Raw genomic sequence first — 22,158 nt, 5'->3', positions numbered from 1 at the left:
TGTAAATGACGAAAAACTATTCTGACATTTCTGTTGAGGGCGAAAAGTCGTCTGTCGGTGTGTATTAAATTTTTTTTTGTTGCTTCTACAATTTTGCTATTAGGTAATGTTTGAAATTAATTGAATAACTTCACAGCAAGTTCACGTTTGCAACAATTGTAAGAATCGGTCGGAACAACAAGAAGTGAATAATGCTACGCTCCAGACTCACACAGGCGGCTTGTGCCGCTCAACGAGCCTTCTCCACCAGCCCACGAGTGTTGGCCGCCGTCAAGCAGATGACGGTGCGCGATGGACTCAATAGCGCCTTAGACGACGAGCTGGCTCGCGATGATCGCGTGCTGCTGCTGGGCGAGGAGGTGGCACAGTATGATGGTGCCTATAAGGTAAGCAAATTGACTTTTGCAGCAGCAGTGACGATTACGTAAACAGCAAGCAGCAGCAGCAGCAAACCTGAAGTGACAGTTTGCCAACTGACAGCTGATTGCAGTAAAGAAGGGGGATGGAAGAAGAGCATAGCGGGGGTAGTAAACAGTTGGAACACCTTGCGCTGATTCAGCTCGTTCTATGCTCTCTGCCACTAGCAATTTTTGCGTAGAGGTCACTTTGGAAGATTTACACTCCGATAACGCACATAACGATAAGACGCGTAAATCAAAATTCATTCAGTAAATTCGTGATAGTAATCATAGTATTGTTTGTGTTTTTGCAGGTATCACGTGGACTGTGGAAGAAGTATGGAGACAAGCGTATCATCGATACGCCAATCACAGAAATGGGTTTCGCTGGCATTGCCGTTGGCGCTGCGATGGCCGGTCTGCGTCCTGTCTGCGAGTTCATGACCTTTAACTTTTCCATGCAGGCCATCGATCATGTGAGTAGCATGCCAACCCCCCCACCTGCCACAATCAACTTGACACACCACAAACACAATGCCACTTCTACCAAGCAGTAGCTTAACTACAGTATAATGTCGGATATTGCACATCCAAGATAAATGCATTGCAGTTCAACGCACAATCGATTTAATCACTCAACTTAGTGACAAGTTAAAAGCAAAACAACTGTTGCACATAAATATTTAGTTACTAATTGAATAAGACATACATTATCGACATTGTACTGTACTCATATTATCTCATGTACTTCTATTACCAAAAGAAAACGTATTGTAAATTAGCCAAATGCCCCGCGATACCAATTCAAGTTTGCCTCTTCCCCACAATCAACAACAAATTGCCTTCATTGAAACGTAATGGGATAATATGGGTCTAGAATCAGTTTGAGCTGCTGCTGCCAACAAATTCTCATAGATAGCAAAACAAAAAAAATTATAGACAAAAAAAAGAAAATGCTGAACGATTGAATGACTAATTTCCACCCATATTATCCAATTATGTGCAGGCAAACTTGCTTAAATCAGCCACCAACAACAGCAGCCACCAGCTAAAGCCCTTCATCGGTGACCTGCAACTGCCGCGCAACAAAATCATCATCGAGAGTCCACGCTCCACCTGGCTAACGGAGATCAACGACATACTGAATCGCGAGCGAGTGGGAGAAATAATTGCACCACCGCTGGACAAAAGTAAACCCGATAAAATGGAGGCAGCGCGTCTCATTGTCATTCGTCGGCGCAAGATGAAGAAGCATAAGCTAAAGAAGCTGCGACGCAAGATGAAGTTCGAGTGGGCCAAGGTGCGACAGCGTCGTGAAATGCGCAAGGAGAAGGCATTCCAGGGCAAACTGCTCGCACAGATCAAGCAGGCGGAAAGCTTCAGTGCCGAGCAGCATGTGGCAGAGACATTGCGGCAAGCAAACGAAGTGCCACTGCCACGCTACTGGAAGGGACGACGATTGCCGGCATTTATTATTAAGCAGAAACTAGGCATTAAGTAGAGCGAAACCCAAATAATAAAAAAAGAAAAACAAAGCGAGTGCACAAAACTTGAATTGGTATCGTGAATCCGAGTAGCGAGTGTCGAGGAACAAATCCTCATTAATCATTGTTAAAATCTAATTTGCATTCCATTAGGTCATCAATTCGGCTGCCAAGACATTTTACATGTCCGCCGGTGCCGTCAATGTGCCCATCGTGTTCCGCGGCCCCAATGGAGCTGCCTCTGGTGTCGCTGCCCAGCATTCGCAGTGCTTTGCCGCCTGGTACGCTCACTGTCCTGGCCTGAAGGTTGTCTCGCCCTACGACACGGAGGATGCACGTGGTCTGCTCAAATCAGCCATTCGTGATCCCGATCCAGTTGTTGTGCTGGAGAACGAACTGATGTACGGCACAGCATTCCCTGTGGATGATAAGGTCACGGATGTTGATTTCCTAGTACCCATTGGCAAGGCCAAGATCATGCGTCCCGGCAAGGACATTACCATTGTGGCGCATTCCAAAGCTGTGGAAACAGCGCTGCAAACTGCCGCCGAGCTGGCCAAGAAAGGTAACCAACATTTCATATACAAATGGGCTTTAAACAATTTATTAATCTATATTTTGTAATTGTGTAAAAAACGAGTAATTTAATTTAACCCCCAAATGTATTTAATCCAACACAATTATTAATTTCCTATGTGACTTTCAGGCATCGAAGCTGAGGTCATTAACCTGCGTTCCATTCGCCCACTGGACATGGATACCATTTTCGCCTCCGTTCGCAAAACCCACCATTTGATCACGGTAGAAAATGGCTGGCCACAACATGGTAAGCTTGCACATAGAAATACCCGAATTTGTAATTTAAAAATAAATACGTGGCCCATTTATTTACAGGTGTTGGCGCCGAGATTTGTGCACGCTTTATGGAGAATGAGGCGTTCTTTGAACTGGATGCGCCCGTCTGGCGTTGCTGTGGCGTCGATGTGCCCATGCCATATGCCAAGACATTGGAGGCGCACGCACTGCCCCGCGTTCCTGATGTAACTGAGGCTGCTCTTAAGGTGTTGGGTGGCAAGGCTAGATCTAAATAGGCAGAATAGACAACCAATCGCTTACTAAATTACTTGTCATTGATAACGATTCGAAGATCCCCGCTGGAGGTCGTCTCTCAGTTGTTCCCAAATTGTGCAATCCGTTTGCAAAATCGAAAAAGTAAATTTTTTATATATTATTTTTGTCATACGGCGGTTGTTCATTTTTACCAACATTTTAGTTGAAATATTTGATTATCGAAATCTCTGCGAAAAATAAAAAATATGATCTAAAAATAAATTCGTACTATTTTTATTTAGCTTAAAAAAAGAAAAATTTCGAATTTTGTGCATAGCGAAATTCAAATTTAAACGGTCGCCATCATTTCAAGCATATTTAAAGTCAACGGTCACATTTCAATTGCGCTGCTAATGAACATTTGCTGCGTGCTACAATTTCTGTTGGCCTGATACTTCAACTGGCATTTCAGACGTTTTGACGAGCAAAATGCGAGCTCAGCGAAACGTACACACACACGCACAACACACGTGCACATGTTCTCATTGGTGATTGCATTGTAGTTGTTGTTGTACAAATTGTTGTTGTAGTTGTTGTAATGATTAATGTACCAGCAATTATTATTGTTGTTGTTGTTGGACTCGCGATTGCTGTCGCGAACGGCTAAAAAGTGATAAATCAACGGCCGAAGTACCAGGCGAACAGAAATCAGCAGCAAGCAAAAAACTCATTTTGGCACCACACTGAAATCCCTTGAGTGAGAATGTGACCAATGAGTGAGAACATTTCCAAGCGATCGTTAAATTTGAATGCACACCAAACAGCTGACGATAAATTTCAATTTTTTTAATTTAAATAAAGTGTAATGCCTTTTTTAAATATTTATAATTTTTATTAGAATATTTAGCATATATTAAATATATTTAGCAACAGCTTTTTACAAAGCCACTCCCATCGATTAGACTAAATCGAAATTGGCGCGCAAATCGTAATGCAGCCCTGGAATGGTAAGAGACATCTAATAGCCTCTTTCCACCTCACTCAGTTTTTCTACGTTTTTAAAGTCCCGTTTCGGGGTTTCCATCTGCACGAACCGAGAAATATGGGCAACGGTAAAATTCTCAATATGGCCGCTCTGAAATATCAGCTGTTCAAATGTAAACACGAGTTGGCGAACATTTCAAAAAACAGCACGCGCATTTGAAAATGGAAAATTTTATTAAATTGCAGAATTTTTATGAGGGTTTTAACGAAGTGGAGGGAAAATTAGCGAAGTATAGAGTATAGGCCATTGCTGGCAGCAATGTAATATTTACATAAATACATTTACTTTTTAGCAACGGCATGGGTGTTTTTAGGAGCGCGATGTTCCTGGAAACAACGAATCATTTTTTGAAGATAATTTTCGAATTAATAGGGAGGAGTTTGGCATCCTTGTGGAGCGCCTTTGTGGATTGGCCAAAAAAGGCACTACATTTCTCCTCCCATAACTCGAACAACATAGCCTTGTGGATGCCACTCCACGATATTGACGGCTTTCGAGTTTTTTGGCTCATTTAAAATATAAAAAATTTGCTTTAAAAAGCAAAATAAAATTTTTATTTTTCTATTTTCATACCTTGGCGCACTTTAATGTCAGCTGTTTTGTTAGTGGTGAGCTCTTTTTCGTTGTCATATCGATCAAAATATCGCATAATTACCCAAAAAGTGCGTTCGCTATTTCTACGTAGCTCGCGAACGTAGAAAAACCGACTTTTTCTTATGGGTTTTTACATGGGGCGAACGTAACATTCGGCCTGAACGTGAAAAAACCAAAGAAAACCAAAGAAAACCGTGCGGTGGAAAGAGGCTATAACAACACTTAACACCAAATTAGTTTGTTAGTCAGCACTAGTCGAACGAGTGAGTGAGCTAGTGAGCAGAAGAGGGAAAAAGTATCAATAACAAAAACAATTATCAATGAAAATTGAAGACTACGCATATTAAAGTGCAATGATTTGACTGTGATGGCAAACAGTTCCAGCTCCGATGAAAGCTCCAAAGCACCTGAAAACTTTCAATTATCCAGCGTCTCTGAAAACGATGACGACGAAGATGTGGTCGATGTCTGTGATGTTGGCGTTGTAGGCTACAATAATAATGCCACAACAAAGAAACAACCAAAAAACGTAAATACAGCACTAGCAGCTACAACAGCAGCAACAGTAAATACAACAACAACAGCAGTAGCTGGATTGCGATGTCCGCTATGTTGCAAGCATCAGCGTCGGCTGCATTGTCGAACGTGTGTTAAAAATGGCAACATTACTCATAGCTCTGCTGAGCGAACGGAAAGGTTGGTCAACACACAAACACACACATGTGGTGACAATAATAACTATTCCGTTTGTATTTTATAGCCTAACGGAGAAGCAACAGAAGTACATCAATCTGCAGGCGGGCCTGAAGAGCTACAGCAGTCGCTACGAACATCTCATCCAGCAGCACAAATGCAACGAGAATCGCATGATTGCCATACGCGCCAAGCGGGAGCAGCTGCAGCTGCTGCAACAGCTGATCGGCAGCACAACGCAGCGACTGCAGCGTTTGAACGAACAGCGCGATGAACTGCGTCAGGCGAATGCTGAGAAGCGCAAGAATCTGCCCAAGTATCCGACAAAAGTGAAGATGCTTGAGGACTATGTGATCGATCGCTCAATGCGCATCGATAAGCTGCGGCAACAACATCTCGGACTGCTGGATAGCATTAAGCAGACGGCACGCCGAGACATACAGCAGCTTGTCACCTACATATTCCCCATCAGCGAGGTTGTACTCCGTGATGAACAGCAACGCAAGGTGTGTGCCGAACGCAGCGAGGAGGCGGAAACCATTGCAGCTCTGGCGGATGCCAAGAACACATCGTATATTCGGGGCAAGTGGGTGTTTCATGGCAGCGGCATCAGTGAGGTGCAGTACCGCATTGTGGGTCCATCGTTGCCCGCCAATGGGGATTACTCGGCGTATCTGGACTGGTTGTCCGACAACAAAGACGATGTGCCTAAGGCGACGGCCAATGAGATTACCCCAAGTCGCTTTGAGGCCTATCGCATTGTTGGTGCTCTCACCTATACGGCCCAATTGACGCAGCTGCTCAGCTTCTATTTGAATGTGCGACTCCCACATAAGCTGGCCTATGGTGACTTCTGTCGCAAGCTGCTCAACGAGGAGCAGTTTCTGCGCAAAGTGTGTCGCGTCAACAACAATATCATGTATCTGGCCTACACACAGCAGGTGAAGTTGCGTGCGTTGAATGAGCAGCATACGCTGGAGAATATATTGGCCATACTGGATTTGGAGCGCAGTGATTTGGGGCGTTATGGCCATTTGGATGTGAACAATGCGCCGTTGATGAAATCGGTAGATTCGCTGCTCATCGGCATTGAGACGGCCACCGAATCGGAGTCAGAGGATGAGAGTTCGCTGCGTTTGGACTGGGAGGCGGTGCCAAGTGTGAGCAGCAGCGCAACGCAGCAGCCGGAGGAGTTGCAAGAGTCCCATTTAATACCTGCGGTGGCACAACAGTCCACCATTGCAATGGCCGCCAATCGCATCACCTCAATGCTGCGCTGGATCAAGTAAACACTAATGTACACATTACTTTTCATACCTGTCTCTTCACACTTTTAACATATTAAATTTTAACAAAACAAATTAGAGTTTAAGTTGAGAGAGAAAGTTTCCAATCACAATATACTTATCATCTTCAAGTAGAAAAGTGTGGATTATTCAAAATTTTGCATTAATTTTACGTTTTATTTTTGTATTATATATATATAACTTATTTTGCTTTTATTTAATAAAAATTGGTTCACTATAGATAACTAGATACAACTCGATTGATACTTTTTTCATTCTTCCAGTTTGGTGGACTTGATGTTTTTTGCTGTCATGCTCAGCAAATTGTTGTGAGTCGAAGCATGACACCGACTTCTGGCATTCCCTTTCTTTTCATTTCTTTGCTTTTTGCATACACTGTACTGTACAACACACACACATGTAAATATATATATATTGAACAGCTTTCTTTCACTCTCTCTCTCTCATTTTAAACATTTCCCTTGAGTTTTGGTGGCAGTGATGCGACGCACACAGATCAACTGGATATAGCTGGGATTTATAATGTACATATTGCCAATTTTGAGGAGTGGGAAGTGGGGAGCTGGGAGCGGGGAGATTGCAAAACGTAGTGAAAGGAAAACGGGCCTCTCGACTTAATTGTAATGAAACCTATAAACTATACGTCATTGTCGTCTTCAACTCTAGGAGATATATCTTGCATCTGCAGAGGAAATTTAGAACTTTATGTACTAGTTGTGTAAGATCTAAACATATTTAGTGGGCAGCTGTGCCGCATGCGCACTTGTTGCACCTCCATCGACGACAGCAGCAGCTGAAGGCGGCGGCGGGGAAGGCTTCAAAAATACTTGTGGCAGTGTTGTTGTCGCTGTTGCTCCTGCTGCTGCTGTTGATGTTGCAATCTGCTGTGCGGCAGCCAGCGAGCCATTCAACAGACCCAGCTGCGCATCGTAGGCATCATAGCGTCCCGATGCGCTCATCGATGAGAGCACTAGGGCAGCAGCCACTGCCTGTTCGTGATTGTAGAATGCCGACATCGACACCGCTCCTGGTGGAGGAGGCTGTGTGGCAGCGGCATTCAGCGAATGTCATTGATGCGACGATGTTGTCCCACGACCAGCTGCTGGTGCGGCACCCGCACCTGCATTCGTTCCAGCATTCGCGGCAGCTGCATTAAGCAGTGCGTTTTGTGACCAATTCATTTGCTTCTCGAGTGCCGACAGCGTTTTCAATATCTGTGGATTGCTATAATCGTAGGCAGCCGTTGGCACCGAAGAGCGTATGACGCCAGCTCCCAGCTTGGGGCTGCTGCCATTGTTATTGTTGTTGTTGTTGCTGGTGGGACCATAAGTGAACCTCTTATCCTGCTGCCGATGGCCTCCCACCGCCCCATTGAGTCCGTTAGCCACAGTGCCCGTTGTGCTAATCACAGACGTTGCTTTGCTCTTCTGACTCGCCTTGGAGCGCGGTGCCTTAGTGTTGGAGTGTATCACCTTGACTGCTGCTGGATAAACACACACGATTTCCACGCCATCCGATTCGCTGCTGCTCTCGCAACGCACAACAGCAGGCGGTGGCGCCGTCGCCGTCGTCGTTGTTTGCCATTTGTTGGCTGCCAGCTGCTGCGATGTCTGTAGTATTTCGCTTGGACTCTTGTAGTAGTCGAGATTGATGACATGCGACAAGGGTTTAGACGCTGCTACAGCGTTGCTCGTTGTGGAATGTAATGCTGCCGCAGCACCACTGAGCAGTGCATTGCTATTGATGGCCGCCACATTGAGATTTGCTGCCGTCATAATGCTGTTGATGCTGTGATCCGTTTGCTTGGTGGGCGATGCCAACTCCAGCATGCTGGCTGCAGCTGCCACAACAGCTGCATTCATTGCCGCTGCCTGCGCCGAGGTTGATGGCTGTACCATTAAATTGTCGAGCTGCGCCAAAGGTTGTTGCGAAACTTGCTGCTGCTGTTGCTTCTTCTTTTTTGGGCGGCTTTGCAACAGCTGTGGCCTTGGTCGTTGTTGGTTTGTCCAACTTGCGTTTTAGGCTATTCGATGAGGCACTTGCAACCGAATCTGTATCGGAATTGGCACGCGATCGATCGATCTGCTGTGCTGTCACCGTCACATCATCCAATTGCTTCAGGTAATTGTTGACAGCGGGCAGTTGCAATAAATCAATTGGTTGCGGTTGCGTTTGCGTCTGTTGTTGTATGCTTTGTATGCTGTTCGCTTGTGACATCTGCGCCAGTTTGGCCTCCAATTGTTTTTGGAACTTGATTTTGGGTGGCTTAACTGTTGCCGGCTGCTTGGGCGCTCTTGATTGCTGCTGTCCATTGGCAGGCATTTCAAGTTTGCGTTTGAGACTACTTGATGAGGCACTTGTAGCTGAATCCGTATCGGAATTGGCACGCGACCGACTCTGCTCGATCAGCGTCAGTTCATCGTATTGCTTTGCATAATTGTTGCCTTGTGTTGTTGCTGCTGCTGCTGATGTTGTTGGTGGTGAGGCAATTACACTAGTTGCTGTTGGAATTGCGGTGGTGGTAATTGTGGTTGCTGTCGCTGCTGGTGGCAGCGACAACTTCTTTGCCTTCTCTTTCTGCTTTTTGCTTGCGTGCTTGTGACGTTCAATCTCACGCTGCAACTCCTCGTAACGCATCCAGCCCGTGGCCCACACATCAACGACTTTGTCTTTTAGGTACCCATTGATGAATTGCTCCAGCGAATCCTTTCGCTTCCCCAGCACAGCATACGATATCCAGCGTGCTTGGTATACATCGTAAAGCAGTTCGCGCAACTCATTGCTCCACTGGAACTTTTTACGAGGCATCTTTGGCGGATGTTCCGAATTGACATCAGCCGCCCTGTAATATTTGGAATAGTCAAAAACATCTCAGCACTATGTAATCATTTAGAGCTTACGCTAGTTCCGCAAATCGATGCAATTCGATCTCGTAGTTTGCAATGGCCTTGGGCATCAATTCGGCAACCGCTTTGCGCAGCTTCTCCAATGCAGCTGTAGTCTTGTTTTTCTCCTCTCGGGCGCGCAGCGCCTTCGCTCTACGCAGTATAAAATATTTGGGCAGTTGCAGCTGGTATTCCAGATGGGCAAATACCATGTTCCGTTCGTTGCGCTCTGAACACAGCAGTGTCTCATAGATTCTAGAACAAATATTTGTGCACACAGATTAGTGAAGCTAGAAATAATGAAAAAATACTAATTACTCACTTTAGCAGCAGAGCTGTTAGCTTGCTGTCAAAATCAAATCTTCTACCGCACAAATCTCTGCTTCTGACCATTTCCTTAAAGCTGTTGATGTTGCCCAGGATCTCTTTATCCAGACTGGCCGGCAGTGTAGTATCCGCAGTTCGTTGATCTACAAGAAAGTGCACGTTAATCCAACTTTGAATAGGATTCCAAGCTGCTTTACTTACTGTCGTTTGGCTTTGATAACTTCTCAACTTTGCCTTGCTCGCTGGCAGAGTCGCTGTCGTCGTCTTCACTGCTCGAGTCCACAGTCAATGTTGTCGTAATTTTAACTTCGCCATTCACCACGCTCTTGGACGGTCCATCAACCTGCCCCTGTGACTTAAGAAAACTGTCTCGTTTCGCCTTTAGCATATCCTTCACAGTTGTCGTTTTGACCACCTTCTTGAGCGCCTGCGATTGAGCTTGAGCTTGCTGTGTCTGTCGCTGCTCTTCGGTGTCTGAGTTGTCGATGGCATTGGGACGTGGTGAATTCGATGATGAGGATGAGCCAATCACATTCAGTTTACCGCTGCTGCTGTTCGTTTTCTTACTGCCTGTGCTCGCTCTTGGTTTCGCATCTGCACTGGATTTGGGCAGTTTGACAGCATTAGGTTTGAATTTACTCTTTACATTCGTGTTGACAGACTTTCCGCTCTCTTCATCATCTTCTAGGCTGTCGGTGTCACTGTCGGAGCCATCAATGCTTTCGCTATCGCTGTCTGAATCATTGTCATCATCATCGTCGTCATCATCCTCCTCCTCGGCTTCCTCGTCGTCATCATCGTCGTCGTTGTCGGCATTGTTGTTAGTTTTAGATTTACTATTGGCCGCAGTTTCCTGTTCGTTTTCACTGGACGACTCCGACGTTTCCGAGGAATCATCTGAGCTTGTGGACACCACACGTTTACGTGATCTTTCTGGCATTTTAATGATGGCATCGGTGCGTCTGGTATGTGACTTTTTTGACGGGATTCTTAAATTCCAAGGTGCCGCTATTAATATAGAAACCACCCTCCAAAGTCTCCACCTCCTCGGGCAGTATTTCATCGTACTATAAAAAGAAATTCGTTAACAAAATAATCAAGCAAGCAATCATCCAATTGCAGCTTACCGCCTCGGTGTTGTCGATAAACGAATCAGACTCGTCGTAACCCATTCCAATGTCGACAAAATCGTCCTTCTTGCGACGTCCACGTCCGCGTGCATAAGAGTTGCCATACTTGGCTTCCAGCTCCTTTGGCAATGCGCGCAACATCATCATCGTTGTCGGCGAAGGGATCATTATTGTTGCCATTGTTGCTGGCCGCCTTCTCTTTCAGCATTTTTGCCTTTTTCTAAAGATTAACAAGCGTTAATAGAGATTGGTGGTAGTTTGTTGGTTAAACTTACCTTCTCCAGATGCAACAGTTTGGAGTAGTTGAATTCGGGATAACGATACGAATCCGTTTCAAACAATTCCAGCTGCAGACGTATCGTTTTGTTTGAGTTCTTGTTGCCCTTGCTGTTGGACTGCAACGCGGTATCGGTGTCGAGAAAGTCGCCGAAGCGCGACAGCATCGGAGGGACAGCATTATGGCTGCTGATGCTACTGCTGATTGTGGTGAGTTGCACACGCCTGTGCTCGCCCAGCTTTGACATTTCTTACGCCGCCGTCGCCCCCCCAATCGTGAGGCTGATGGAATCGCCACAATGCCACGCGGTAAAATGCAACGAATAGTTTACACACGCACGCACACCGAAGGAATTGAAATAAATAAGCGTAAATGATTTTAGTTTGCCTTCCCGCCCTTTTCGCAGACTGCTGCACGCCGCGTGCTCTTTTTTTTTGTATGTGTGACAAACAAAAACAACGCACGGAAAGGCAACAACAACAAAGAGACGACGGTAGTGACGACGACGCGACTGTGACAGCGACGGCGATGTCGGGCCCCACCTCCTGTGCAATGTCTGTTTGCTGTTACTGCTGCTGGTTCTCTGCTCTGCTTGTTCTTCTGCACGTACACCACAAATACTCTTTACCAGCTTCCTATGCACTGTTTTCACTTTCTGCTAATAAAACAAAAAAGTGTCCCGACGAACTGCTAAAAACACATTTGCGTTAATTGCACGCTTCAAATGTGCAGCACACACACACAGACTTTTCTTTCTCCTATTTTGTCGTCACTTCACTTCACTTTTTTTTTGCAATTGAAAATAAATTTTTGCAGTTTTGGCGTCCAGCCGGCGGCAACAAATACAAATCACATTGGCCAAAACACCGTTAGGTTGGCGAGCTTTTTAATGTATTATTTGCACACGCGCTTCTTTAATTGCATTAGCTGTGTGGCCTTTGCATAATTTACGCACAGTTTTCTACAATTGTTAATCAAATCTTTGCTTGCGCTGTGCCGTCGTCTTCAACGCTAAACATTTTCACTGCACTCATGCCGCCGACCCCGCAATTAATGCATTGGCGCGCTTCACAGCACTGGGCAAAAGATTTGCAATATGTCTGTCTCGCTTTTGTTGCTCCCTTGAGCTGTTCACACTTCGTGCTTGAAAGCGTCTAAGATTTAATTTTAATACAAGCTTTGACTTGCAGAAAAATAATGTAGGACTAATTTTGTTCCTAGTCTCGTAACTTGAATTTATAAAGCTATAAAACACATGACCCACGGTGTTTTACAATATTTAAATTGTTTTATTTAAAGTGTATATATATATTGCTCATTGCAAATGCTTTTTATATAAATTTTTGGTCAATTGTAGTTTAGTTTATTCTTTATTGACATTTATTTATTTATTGGTGACAAATTTGTTAGCCGTGCTAGGTTTGCGGTAAAAAATATCCTAGCCGCAGGTCATGTTTCAGTGTGCACTACACTTTTTGGTTTTGTTTTGACTACCTTTTGAGCGCTGCACAACACTGCGTGTGAAACAGCTGAGAGCAAGTGGGGAGCTGCTGTCTTTAGTACCAGTGTCTCCCCTCTCAGTGTTATTGCGTGCATCGGAGCTGAATGCTTCGCAAAGCGTACGCCAAGTGAGTGTTACAAATTATAATTAATTGAATTTTCTTTTTTTGGTTTATAAGTGTCTGCGCGTGTGTATGTGTGTGTGAGAGATACTTTATTTATGTATGTATGTGCATGTCAACTACAAAATATAAAGTTGCATGTTAAGCAATTCGAGTGGAAAATTGCAAGCCAGCCATTAACAAAAATCGTTGGTCTTATCAGAAAATAGTGTGCAATAAATAAAAGTGTGCCACCACATGAGTGTTTAAAACTCGGTAGCCTGTGGTTACCTGCTGTGTGAATGTGTGTTTTGGTATATTTATGTTGTGCCCCTTGTGCTTGCAGTTACAATCAACTCATTCGACCCCCTCTCCATAATTGTGCCCCTCTCGTACGACGTGTTGTTGACATCGAGTGACCGAGAGCAACGTACGCGAAATAAACTTTAACAAAGGCAACCAGCAGCCACTTTAGTCGTTAAGTGACTTTCGCCTGAGACGCAGGAATCGCGCGCCTTGCAACGCAGCAGACAAAGTTACAGCTCACCCACACATAACGGTAAACATAGATATGTGGAGACAATAAAGAAGAAAGAGCCACCTTGTTCATTGTCTCAATACACAATAACTGTTGCCTGCCCAACTGGGAGTAAAAAACACATACGCACGTAGGTGAGTAATAGTGCCATTAGTAATTAATATGAACTGTGCTCGTGTTCATTACTATAAAAACAAATAGTCAAAGACAATTGTCAATTTGCGATAAGGACCCGAAGAAAACAGCGGCAATTACTTTTTGACTTTCATCTGTTTGCTATCTCTGGGAAATTTAAATGACTATTAAATGATTAAAGGCAAACAAAGATGACAGTACTTTCCAGCACTCTCTGTCTCCACTCTTTCCACCCACACTTCCGCCCAGCCCCTATTGCACTGCATTTTGTACAAAACAGTGTTGCAGAGCTGCGCTCAATGACCTTGAGTAGTGTCGTAGTTGTCGTCGCCTTGTGTTTTCTCCCCTTTTCCAATTGTGGTGCAATGAATTTCAATTTCATTGGAAAGCCAAAAGCATTTCAATGAAAAATATCAGCGCTCATTTTGAGCGGCACCCGTTTTAGGCCCCAAAAAAACAAACTGGTTTCACATCACTTTTGTTTTTTTTGGTCAACAGTGGCAAGGCAGACAACCACACAGAGCAGTAACAAATTACAACAATCGCAATCACAACAATCGCAACATACCAAAACGTGCAACAAGTTGGCTTGTATGCGGTCACAATTCATTTAAATTTAACTCACTTTTAATGCGTCATTATTGTCAATTTGCGCAATGCTTTTTGCGCTATTCTTGCTCTTGCTTTGTATGTTTCTGTATTTTCGTTTGCTGCTTTGTTTTGTTTGCTGCCGGTAGCTGAATCGGCTGATTTTCTCGTGGATCACGTTTATTATTATCGTAGAGCAGCACATCATCAAAAGTCATCTATAAGTATGTACATACATATGTAGATATTGTTTGTCTATTCTGGTTCATTTGTTCCTAAACATAAACAAAAGAAAATCGTTTTATTTTGTGCACCGAAACTTAAATACTCTTTCTTTTTTAGTTATTTAATCACATGATTTTTCTGCTAGCCCAACATCGAGATGAAGGTTTTGTAATTTGTAGATAAAAATAACCACGAGATAGCTTAAACTTCTAGATGTGTAACTAATACTATAAACCTGCTTGACAAGCTATGATTTAGTATTTTTTGTAGTTTTAGCATTAGCGATAACATTTTTAAAGTACACTGTGCTTAACAACCTCTACACTTAATTCTTATGTGCAATAAGGTGTAGAGGCTGCTAATGAAACTACTCAAGTATTTATTTTAAGCGATTCTATTTTATTTAAATAAGTTAATTTCAGTTTTAGGATTATTGCCAATTTTTGCAAGTGAAAAAGTCGCATTGTGGTAGTTGCGATAGCAATAGTGTCATTATGGGTAATTCCATGACGGAATTTGCCCCGAGACTCTTTACATTGAAAATAACATAAACTGAAACAATTTTGAAAATAAGAAAAGTTTTTATAGCTCTAGATAAGTACTTTAATTAGAGCTAATAATGGTTTTGAAATTTTCTTTCTGTTTTGTTTTCTGTTCTGCAAAAATTAACCAATTCGTACGTAAAACCAAAAAATGAACGAATATATATATTTTATCGAAAAACAAATCAAGTTCCTAAAATCAATCTTAGCTCTAAATATAGTGCTTATCTAGAGCTTTAAGAATAACATTCACTTATTTTTAAAATTGTTTCAGTTTATGTTATTTTCACTGCAGTGCACTGTAAATAGTCTCGCAAGGGACAAATTTCCCCATGGAATTATCCATAAATAATACTGTCAGAAATAATAGAATCAGAGTTTCTAATAATTTATATATGTATGTAATATTATTGCTCTCAGAACAAGAGTAATCAGTATGTACTATAAATGCTGACAGCAGCATAGCATGAAATTATGAGTATTAGAAATATATACATATAAATATTATATATTAATTGGTTTTTATTTTTTCCTGGAATTTCAGACTAAATTTATATATATTAATTGGTTTTTTTTTTATTTATATAACGTTTATTTATTTTTTAACGTGTAATTATGATTCAAAATGAACTTCATTCGCTCAGCTGTTCGTATGCTCAGCAAATAAGTAAATAAATCCCCCTTGCGGTGGAGAATGAGGTTCAACTGCGCTTTTGCTGAAATTGCATTGGCTTCGTCGTTGTTGTGGATGAATCATCAATGTAAATTATCTTTTTATCATATCGTTTCGAGAAGTGGTCTTATAAGTGCAGACATATACAGATATCTGTGTATGTATGTACATATAGTATGTGTATCAGTTGTATTGTCAAAGAACACAAAAGTAATATCATTTAGAGCATAAATAGCGTAGGAAGCATTTGTAGTATTTTATCATTGAATCGGTCTCTAATTGAAAAAGTGACGCATATCCTAAAAAAAAAACTAAATTACAGCAAACAATACTATACTATAAAGTTTAATGTTGAGAGTAGTTTTTGAGAACATTTTTTCTACAAAAATTCAATGAAAAATCACGATTTGTTTTTGTTAAAAAAAAAACCCAAAGAAAATATATACATACATATATAGTATGTCTTATATTAGATGTATTATATTTACATTTCCAAACATACATGCTTGTGCCATCAATTTTTGTGATGATGGAACACACAAGAAACGTTTGACGTGTTTTCGTTCAATTCTAGAGACTAATGACAGCTTTTCAATTCTATATTTGACTCCAGAGAGCGACCAACACGACACAATACACGATGACTGAGAACGTAGAGCTGATGAACAAATATGGTGAACCATTGCGATATGATCGCAATTTTCAGGGACCACGACAACGTGATCGCAGCTGCACCGATGTTCCATGTCTAATTATCTTTCTGCTTTTCCTGGGCGGCTGGGCATTCATCGCCCAGTATGCGCTAAGGAATGGAAATCTCAACACTCTTATGATCCCAACGGATATGTTCAATCAGAAGTGTGGCAAAGACTCCAGCGTGCTGAAGAAAAACTATTTATTCTTCTTCAATCTGGACCAATGCATCGATCCGTTGGTACCCATAACGGGCTGCAAAACACCGCAGGCAAGTGAAGAATTAACAAATAGAATCGAAAGGTTTCACTTAGTATATAATTTATTTATTTTTTGTAGGTTTGTGTTGAGAAGTGTCCCTCGGAGACTTTTGTGTGGGATAGCATGAAGGACACAAAGAGTTTCGAAGACTTGAAGCAGCGTCTTATCTGCAAAACAGATGCCGATAAGGCGGCCATTTACTCCAAGGCAGACATACAACGCGCCATTGACGAGAATCGTTGTGCTCGCTATTACATCAAAAGTGAACCGTTTCTCAATCGTTGCATGTTCGAGTTCTCGGATCAACTGTGTGAACTGCTGCCTAGGGTATTGTTTCGCAATCGTCGCGACTTGCCATTGCTGCTGCCGGGAAATGCGAGCCAAAGCCAAGAGCTGGAAATGCAGGCAATGGCATTGACTCTGCAAAGCGATGCACAAGCTCTTGTGGCGCCACAAACAAACCCACGACAGGTGCCAGTCGATGAGCAGGTGGGACAATGTCGTCGCCAGCAATTGAATGGTGCTGTCATCAAGGAGAAGATGATGCAAACGGACACACGACTGGCCAAAATGGTAGGCAACCTGGTGGCTCATTTCTACAATGGCACACATGATGCCCAACGACTGGGTGAGGAGATTGTTGAGGATCTGGTCAACTCGGCAACGATTGTGCTCACCACTTTGCTGCTGACAATGATTGCTTCGCTGATTTTCATCTCACTGATGCGTTGGTTGGCTGCGCCCATACTTTGGTTCTCCATCTTTGGCGTGCTCATCGGACTGATGGCGGGCATCTATTACAGCATTAAGCAGTACACATTCTGGAAGAATACGCCGACGGTGCCGCACCACGCCTTGAATCTGCAGAGTCAGCTGCAGAATCTGCTGCAGAATGCCAACAATTGGTTGTATCTGTCCATATTTCTGTGCGTTTGCTTTGTGATCATTCTGTTGCTTGTGATTGTGCTGCGCAAGCGCATTCGCATTGCCATCGCATTGACCAAGGAGGGCAGCAAAGCGGTGAGCACCGTCATCAGCACCGTCTTCTTTCCCATCTTCTCATGGGCACTCTACATCGTGGCCATTGCGTTTGCCATTGGTGTTGGCCTCTATCTCGGATCCATTGGCGATCTATCGTTTCGGATGGTGCGACGTATTGGCGAAAATGGCGAAGTGACCAAGGAGCAATGTGTCTGCAATGGTCCAGCCATTAACTACACTGTGGGTGCAGCCTGTAATCCAGAGATATTCCAGCAGTACTGTTACATCAATCAACGGGTTGAGTCGTGCATTGAGACTACATGCAGTTTCAACGAGATATCCAATCCACCGAAGGTGGTCTGGTCTATGGCATACAATATCTTTGGCTTCCTTTGGCTGAGCTTCTTCATTTCGGGCTTTAGTGACATGGTCTTGGCTGCCACATTTGCCCGTTGGTATTGGACATTCAAGAAGCGAGATGTTCCATACTTTACGCTGACGCATGCCTTCTGCCAGACAGCGATCTATCATCTGGGCACTTTGGCATTTGGCTCGCTCATTCTGGCCATTTGCCGAGCAATTCGTCTGATATTGGAGTACATCGATCATAAGTTGAAGAAGTATGATAATGCCGTCACTCGAGCCATTTTGTGCTGCATGCGTTGCTTCTTTTGGCTGCTGGAGAACTTTTTGCGATTCCTCAATCGCAATGCGTACATTATGTGCGCTATTCATGGAAAGAATTTCTGCTCCAGTGCCAAGGATGCATTCAATCTACTTATGCGAAACTTTTTGCGAGTCGTCACCTTGGATCAGGTCACCGACTTTCTATTCTTTCTGTCCAAAGTACTGCTCACGGGAGGCGCAGGTGTTGCTACTTACTATTTCCTGGACAACAATCCGTCTGTAATCCAATTAAATCACAAGGCCGTGCCAACGACAGTGGTGGTAATTGCTGCTTTTCTCATAACCAGCGTCTTTTTTGGCGTCTACTCGATGGCCGTGGACACGCTCTTCCTCTGCTTCCTGGAGGATTGTGAACGCAACGACGGGACACCCGAGAAACCATATTTCATGTCCAAGCAGTTAATGAAGATATTGGGCAAAAAGAATAAATTGCCACAACGTCAGCGACTTAGCAAATAGAGCGGAAATGAAGAATGGAGTAAGGAGTTTAGCAATATAACGCACCACCAAAGCAATATGCAAGGAACCATTGAAAATGACAGTGCAAAATGTAGTTGAAGAATGAGAAAAAAGAGCTTTGCTTGGTCGACATACGAGTATATAAGACATATTTCTAAAAACATACATAGATATATATATACATGTATACAAATATTTATTGTACGATATAATAACCAACGGGTTGTGCGCGATTATTGCTCATGATAAATTTTTGATTAGATGGTGGCAACATTTGATTAGGGTCAGCTGCAAATCAATTTTTTTATATTACATGCTACATGTAAACAAAATGTAAACCATCTTATGTTCCACATTTGCCAATATGTATTCAAAAAGAACAATATCATTTGCATCATCTCGTAAAGTGTAAATAGAATAACAAGAAATTAGTAATTCATGCGCATATACATAGTAGATTAACTCATATACAAATGTTTATGGCTCAGCGCGATCATTGAAATTGGGTGCTCAACAAATGAAAAAATGATGTGATAGGCGCAGAAGAGGCATAAATCTAAATATATACAACATACTACATATATATATATACAAATTCTAAAGACAACCAAAAGCAATATTGTGCAATTTGTTGCGAAGAACTTAACTTAAATCTCAGAGATATCAATAATGAAACGACTTGAAATGAAATGAATTATAAGGCTAAGCAGTGACAAATTGTTAGCGAGATAAATATGAAGATTGAAAAAGAGAACATACCATAAGGTATTTATTTTTGTTTAACTTTTACAACTATTTATGCACATTTTGAATTTATTTTTGAGTTTCTCTTAATTTTTGTGAGCATAATACATACTTGAATTTAATAAAATTGAATTCAAACTTGAATCACATTCATAAACATAGTACTATATTTTATCATTTTGCTAAGCAAATGTTCTAATTATATAAACTGGTTGAAAAATTGATTTAACACAATGGCAGTAAACAGCGCAAAGTAAAACACATATATTCATACACAAATTAAATGAATACATACTACTTATTACTAATTAGAACAATAAGTTTTACAATTTTCAATCTGATATAATAATAAACATGAATTGAAAACTGTGTGTTGCGACAATTATATTAATATATCGTTGAGCACGCTATCGCTAATGTTCTGCAAGTCGTCGTTATCGCCAAATGCCGCGAAGTCATCGCCAAATTTGGAACAGTTCAACTGATTGAGCTGATTGCCATCGTTTTCGTTGTTGATGCACTGCGCTGGTTCCGACTCCTAAAATAGAACACAAATCATTAACAATACAAGGGGAAATGACTAGCTTTAGTTACGTATACTAAATCGTTGAGCAGTATAATCGGTGTAGGTGCCTTCGACTCTATCATAGGACCCGGCACCAGTGCCTCCAATCGTCCCGACGGCGAAGTGCTGAGATTCTGCACATTGAGCGATGCATCCAACACTTTCTTTACGGCAGCGCTTTTCTTGGAATACAACGAGTTGTTGCTGCTTGTATCAGGCAGTCTTTCGATGCGTGTATTATCGTTGATATTCAAGGGTGTAAAAGGTGATTGTGGTGTGGAGTTATTGGCCTTTGGCGAGGTTGGAGCAGCTGTGACATTGACATCTTCGAAACCAAACGACGCCTGCATCTGTTTCCATTTGCTACCCAAGCTTGAGAGATTTGGTTGAGCAATTGTTTTTGGTTGCGCGGACTTCTTGTTGATGGTGCGTAACAGTCGCATGGGATCGAGTATCTTGGAGCGATTTATTGTGTTGTTCATGTCCGTGTTGTTCATGTCCTCTTCATTTTGTTGCTTTATCTTGCGAGCTGAACGTGGCGGCACTGGCACTGCAATATATAATAATGCTTAGCAAAGTTTAGAGATACATATAAGGTTGTAATCGTTTACCCAACAAACTGTTGCATGTGGTATCGAACTGTTTGGCATTGAAGTCGTCCTGCAAAGGCAACCGCACCTGAAGGCTGCGCACTCCACTCGCTGCATCCAGTTTGATGGGTGGTGTGGACACGAATTTCATCAGCAGCGCGTGACTATCGATGTTAGTTGGAGGCTTCAGTGAACGCAATGGGGTATTGGGAAAGTTCTGCATCGTGTGCTGCATTTGTGATGCATTGCCGCTAACATTGCCGGTCTGCTCTTTAATACGCAAGTTTAAGTTCTTGTTTACTTCGTTTACTTGTTGTTCGATCTGTTGCAGCTTATCGCGCAATTCTCGTAATTCTGTAGTGCGAAACTCATTGGATTCTTGATCATATTGATTATTGGCATCCAACTGCTCCGCAATTGTTTCACTGATATCATTTAAAGCGGACAACATGGTGCCAAGTCGCATGCCGTTACCTGCAAGATTATATTGTTGGTTTACTGCTACTTAGATTAAAGTTCGAGTGGGCTTCTCACCTAATGCGCTGCCAGCGTCTGGTGCAGCACCAAAGAACTTTTGAATGCTGCGAAGCGTGCTGTCGGCAGCTTCTTTGTGGAGTTTTTGTTCCGTCAGTCTGGCCAAGAACTGTTCCATGTCCTCTTTGAGCTGACATTGTGGCGCCTCTAGCATTGAGATTCTCTCCATGGGCATGCCTATCTTTCGCTTGCATTTAAGACGATTGTGTGCTTCGAAATCCTCCAAAAACTTATCATTCAATAGAAGCGCTTCGTCGACTCCGGTTTTGTTGGCAATCTCAGTGAATATGTTTCTGATCTGTTGAGTGTTTTGGCGTAATCGAGCTGTTAACTGCTTCGTTTCATCTATATATGCCGAGATATACTCTTTCATGAAGACATTTTGCCTGGACATGCTTTGCACATTCAAATCCCGCAAATTTGTCATGTCGCTGTCCAATGACAAGGCTTTTTCCCGTTGCTTAATTAGTTCTTGGACAACGAAGCCTACCAGATCTAAGAGGAAATTGATGAACTTCATGCCGCCAGGCATAACAACGAGATACGATTTGATATTGGACCAATTGAGCTGATGCTTCTCATTCAAATGCTTGAGATAATCCACAGTACTGGCTCGAAAATTTGCTTCGGACTTCTTGTCCGTGATGGGCCAATAGAAACGGCGTTTAAACTCAACGGCATCGATGATGCGAAACAGATAGTGCATCACTTGAAAGAAGGCAGGTTGATTCGACTTCAGAAACATATCCCAAGATAGCAACTTGATCATTTCGTCTGTCATGGGACACAACAAAGACAAGCCTTGAAGCTTTTTGTGTAGCTTTTCACTTTGTTCCTTTTCTTCGGCCTTCCAAGGCGCAATTATTGTGCGATCCATGTTTCCAATTCACTAATACTATTTTACTACACTGCAATTACTTTATTTACTTAATTATTTAGTAATTTTCGATAAGGTAATAAAGTGGCGCTACTATTTCAAGATGACGGACTTAAAGTGCAACATCAAGCATATTATATCGATATACAAGGTAATCGATTTAGTCTGTTAATTTGAATTAAAAAAAATAAGGTGTGGTAGCACTGTACTCAATCATGTATATATCGATATGCCATTTACAATTGTTTGATATTCGCAATTAAAATAGTATTAAG

At 42.5% G+C, this 22,158-nt stretch overlaps 5 protein-coding genes across 7 annotated transcripts; 3 read left to right on the top strand and 2 right to left on the bottom strand.

Annotated features, from left to right (window-relative positions):
• Positions 1–191: 191 nt before the first annotated feature.
• Positions 192–3,214, top strand: LOC133836152 (pyruvate dehydrogenase E1 component subunit beta, mitochondrial). 2 transcript variants are annotated; one of them, XM_062266478.1, is made up of 5 exons: positions 192–386; positions 713–874; positions 2,036–2,447; positions 2,589–2,708; positions 2,777–3,214. In XM_062266478.1, exons 1-5 carry the CDS (start codon positions 192–194, stop codon positions 2,971–2,973), a joined length of 1,086 nt encoding a protein of 361 aa, XP_062122462.1. In that variant the 3' UTR covers positions 2,974–3,214. The 2 variants fall into 2 exon arrangements, with proteins under 2 accessions (XP_062122462.1, XP_062122463.1); XM_062266479.1 differs by lacking the exons at positions 2,036–2,447; positions 2,589–2,708; positions 2,777–3,214 and adding an exon at positions 1,405–1,933.
• Positions 3,215–4,821: 1,607 nt separating this feature from the next.
• LOC133839056 (beclin 1-associated autophagy-related key regulator) lies at positions 4,822–7,384 on the top strand. The gene is made up of 2 exons (XM_062270377.1): positions 4,822–5,267; positions 5,332–7,384. The coding sequence occupies exons 1-2, from the start codon at positions 4,939–4,941 to the stop codon at positions 6,551–6,553; spliced, it is 1,551 nt and encodes a 516-aa protein (XP_062126361.1). The 5' UTR covers positions 4,822–4,938; the 3' UTR covers positions 6,554–7,384.
• On the bottom strand, positions 6,994–12,473 carry LOC133839065 (yemanuclein). The gene is given in 9 exon segments (XM_062270391.1): positions 6,994–8,567; positions 8,569–9,413; positions 9,472–9,711; positions 9,779–9,926; positions 9,985–10,768; positions 10,770–10,850; positions 10,911–11,036; positions 11,038–11,133; positions 11,189–12,473. Coding segments are annotated over 9 exon segments (3,498 nt in total). The 5' UTR covers positions 11,438–12,473; the 3' UTR covers positions 6,994–7,638.
• Positions 12,474–12,702: 229 nt separating this feature from the next.
• LOC133839066 (choline transporter-like 2) lies at positions 12,703–19,602 on the top strand. The gene is made up of 4 exons (XM_062270392.1): positions 12,703–12,818; positions 13,138–13,463; positions 16,106–16,456; positions 16,525–19,602. The coding sequence occupies exons 3-4, from the start codon at positions 16,133–16,135 to the stop codon at positions 18,571–18,573; spliced, it is 2,373 nt and encodes a 790-aa protein (XP_062126376.1). The 5' UTR covers positions 12,703–12,818; positions 13,138–13,463; positions 16,106–16,132; the 3' UTR covers positions 18,574–19,602.
• Positions 18,839–22,028, bottom strand: LOC133839053 (augmin complex subunit dgt6). 2 transcript variants are annotated; one of them, XM_062270374.1, is made up of 4 exons: positions 21,007–22,028; positions 20,494–20,946; positions 19,918–20,432; positions 18,839–19,855 (listed from the first exon to the last, which is right to left on the bottom strand). In XM_062270374.1, the coding sequence occupies exons 1-4, from the start codon at positions 21,881–21,883 to the stop codon at positions 19,700–19,702; spliced, it is 2,001 nt and encodes a 666-aa protein (XP_062126358.1). In that variant the 5' UTR covers positions 21,884–22,028; the 3' UTR covers positions 18,839–19,699. The 2 variants fall into 2 exon arrangements, with proteins under 2 accessions (XP_062126358.1, XP_062126357.1); XM_062270373.1 differs by having other exon boundaries at positions 19,912–20,432; positions 21,007–22,026.
• Positions 22,029–22,158: the final 130 nt, after the last annotated feature.

This window comes from Drosophila sulfurigaster, chromosome 2R, assembly GCF_023558435.1.
Source record: "Drosophila sulfurigaster albostrigata strain 15112-1811.04 chromosome 2R, ASM2355843v2, whole genome shotgun sequence".
In the NCBI taxonomy this organism is placed as follows: Eukaryota; Metazoa; Arthropoda; class Insecta; order Diptera; family Drosophilidae; genus Drosophila; species Drosophila sulfurigaster.
The sequence above is the reverse complement of the archived record's forward strand: the minus strand, read 5'-3'. Positions and strand labels throughout refer to the sequence as shown.

Excerpts from the sequence above, each read along its gene's own strand:
- LOC133836152 (XM_062266478.1), top strand. The coding sequence starts at position 192 with ATGCTACGCTCCAGACTCACACAGGCGGCTTGTGCCGCTCAACGAGCC. Across the intron at positions 875-2,035 it reads CCATGCAGGCCATCGATCAT|GTCATCAATTCGGCTGCCAA; the intron begins GTGAGTAGCATG and ends GCATTCCATTAG. Across the intron at positions 2,709-2,776 it reads AAATGGCTGGCCACAACATG|GTGTTGGCGCCGAGATTTGT; the intron begins GTAAGCTTGCAC and ends ATTTATTTACAG.
- LOC133839056 (XM_062270377.1), top strand. The coding sequence starts at position 4,939 with ATGGCAAACAGTTCCAGCTCCGATGAAAGCTCCAAAGCACCTGAAAAC. Across the intron at positions 5,268-5,331 it reads TCTGCTGAGCGAACGGAAAG|CCTAACGGAGAAGCAACAGA; the intron begins GTTGGTCAACAC and ends TGTATTTTATAG.
- LOC133839066 (XM_062270392.1), top strand. The coding sequence starts at position 16,133 with ATGACTGAGAACGTAGAGCTGATGAACAAATATGGTGAACCATTGCGA. Across the intron at positions 16,457-16,524 it reads CGGGCTGCAAAACACCGCAG|GTTTGTGTTGAGAAGTGTCC; the intron begins GCAAGTGAAGAA and ends TATTTTTTGTAG.
- LOC133839053 (XM_062270373.1), bottom strand. The coding sequence starts at position 21,883 with ATGGATCGCACAATAATTGCGCCTTGGAAGGCCGAAGAAAAGGAACAA. Across the intron at positions 20,947-21,006 it reads AGACGCTGGCAGCGCATTAG|GTAACGGCATGCGACTTGGC; the intron begins GTGAGAAGCCCA and ends ATAATCTTGCAG. Across the intron at positions 19,856-19,911 it reads TGCTCAACGATTTAGTATAC|GAGTCGGAACCAGCGCAGTG; the intron begins GTAACTAAAGCT and ends GTTCTATTTTAG.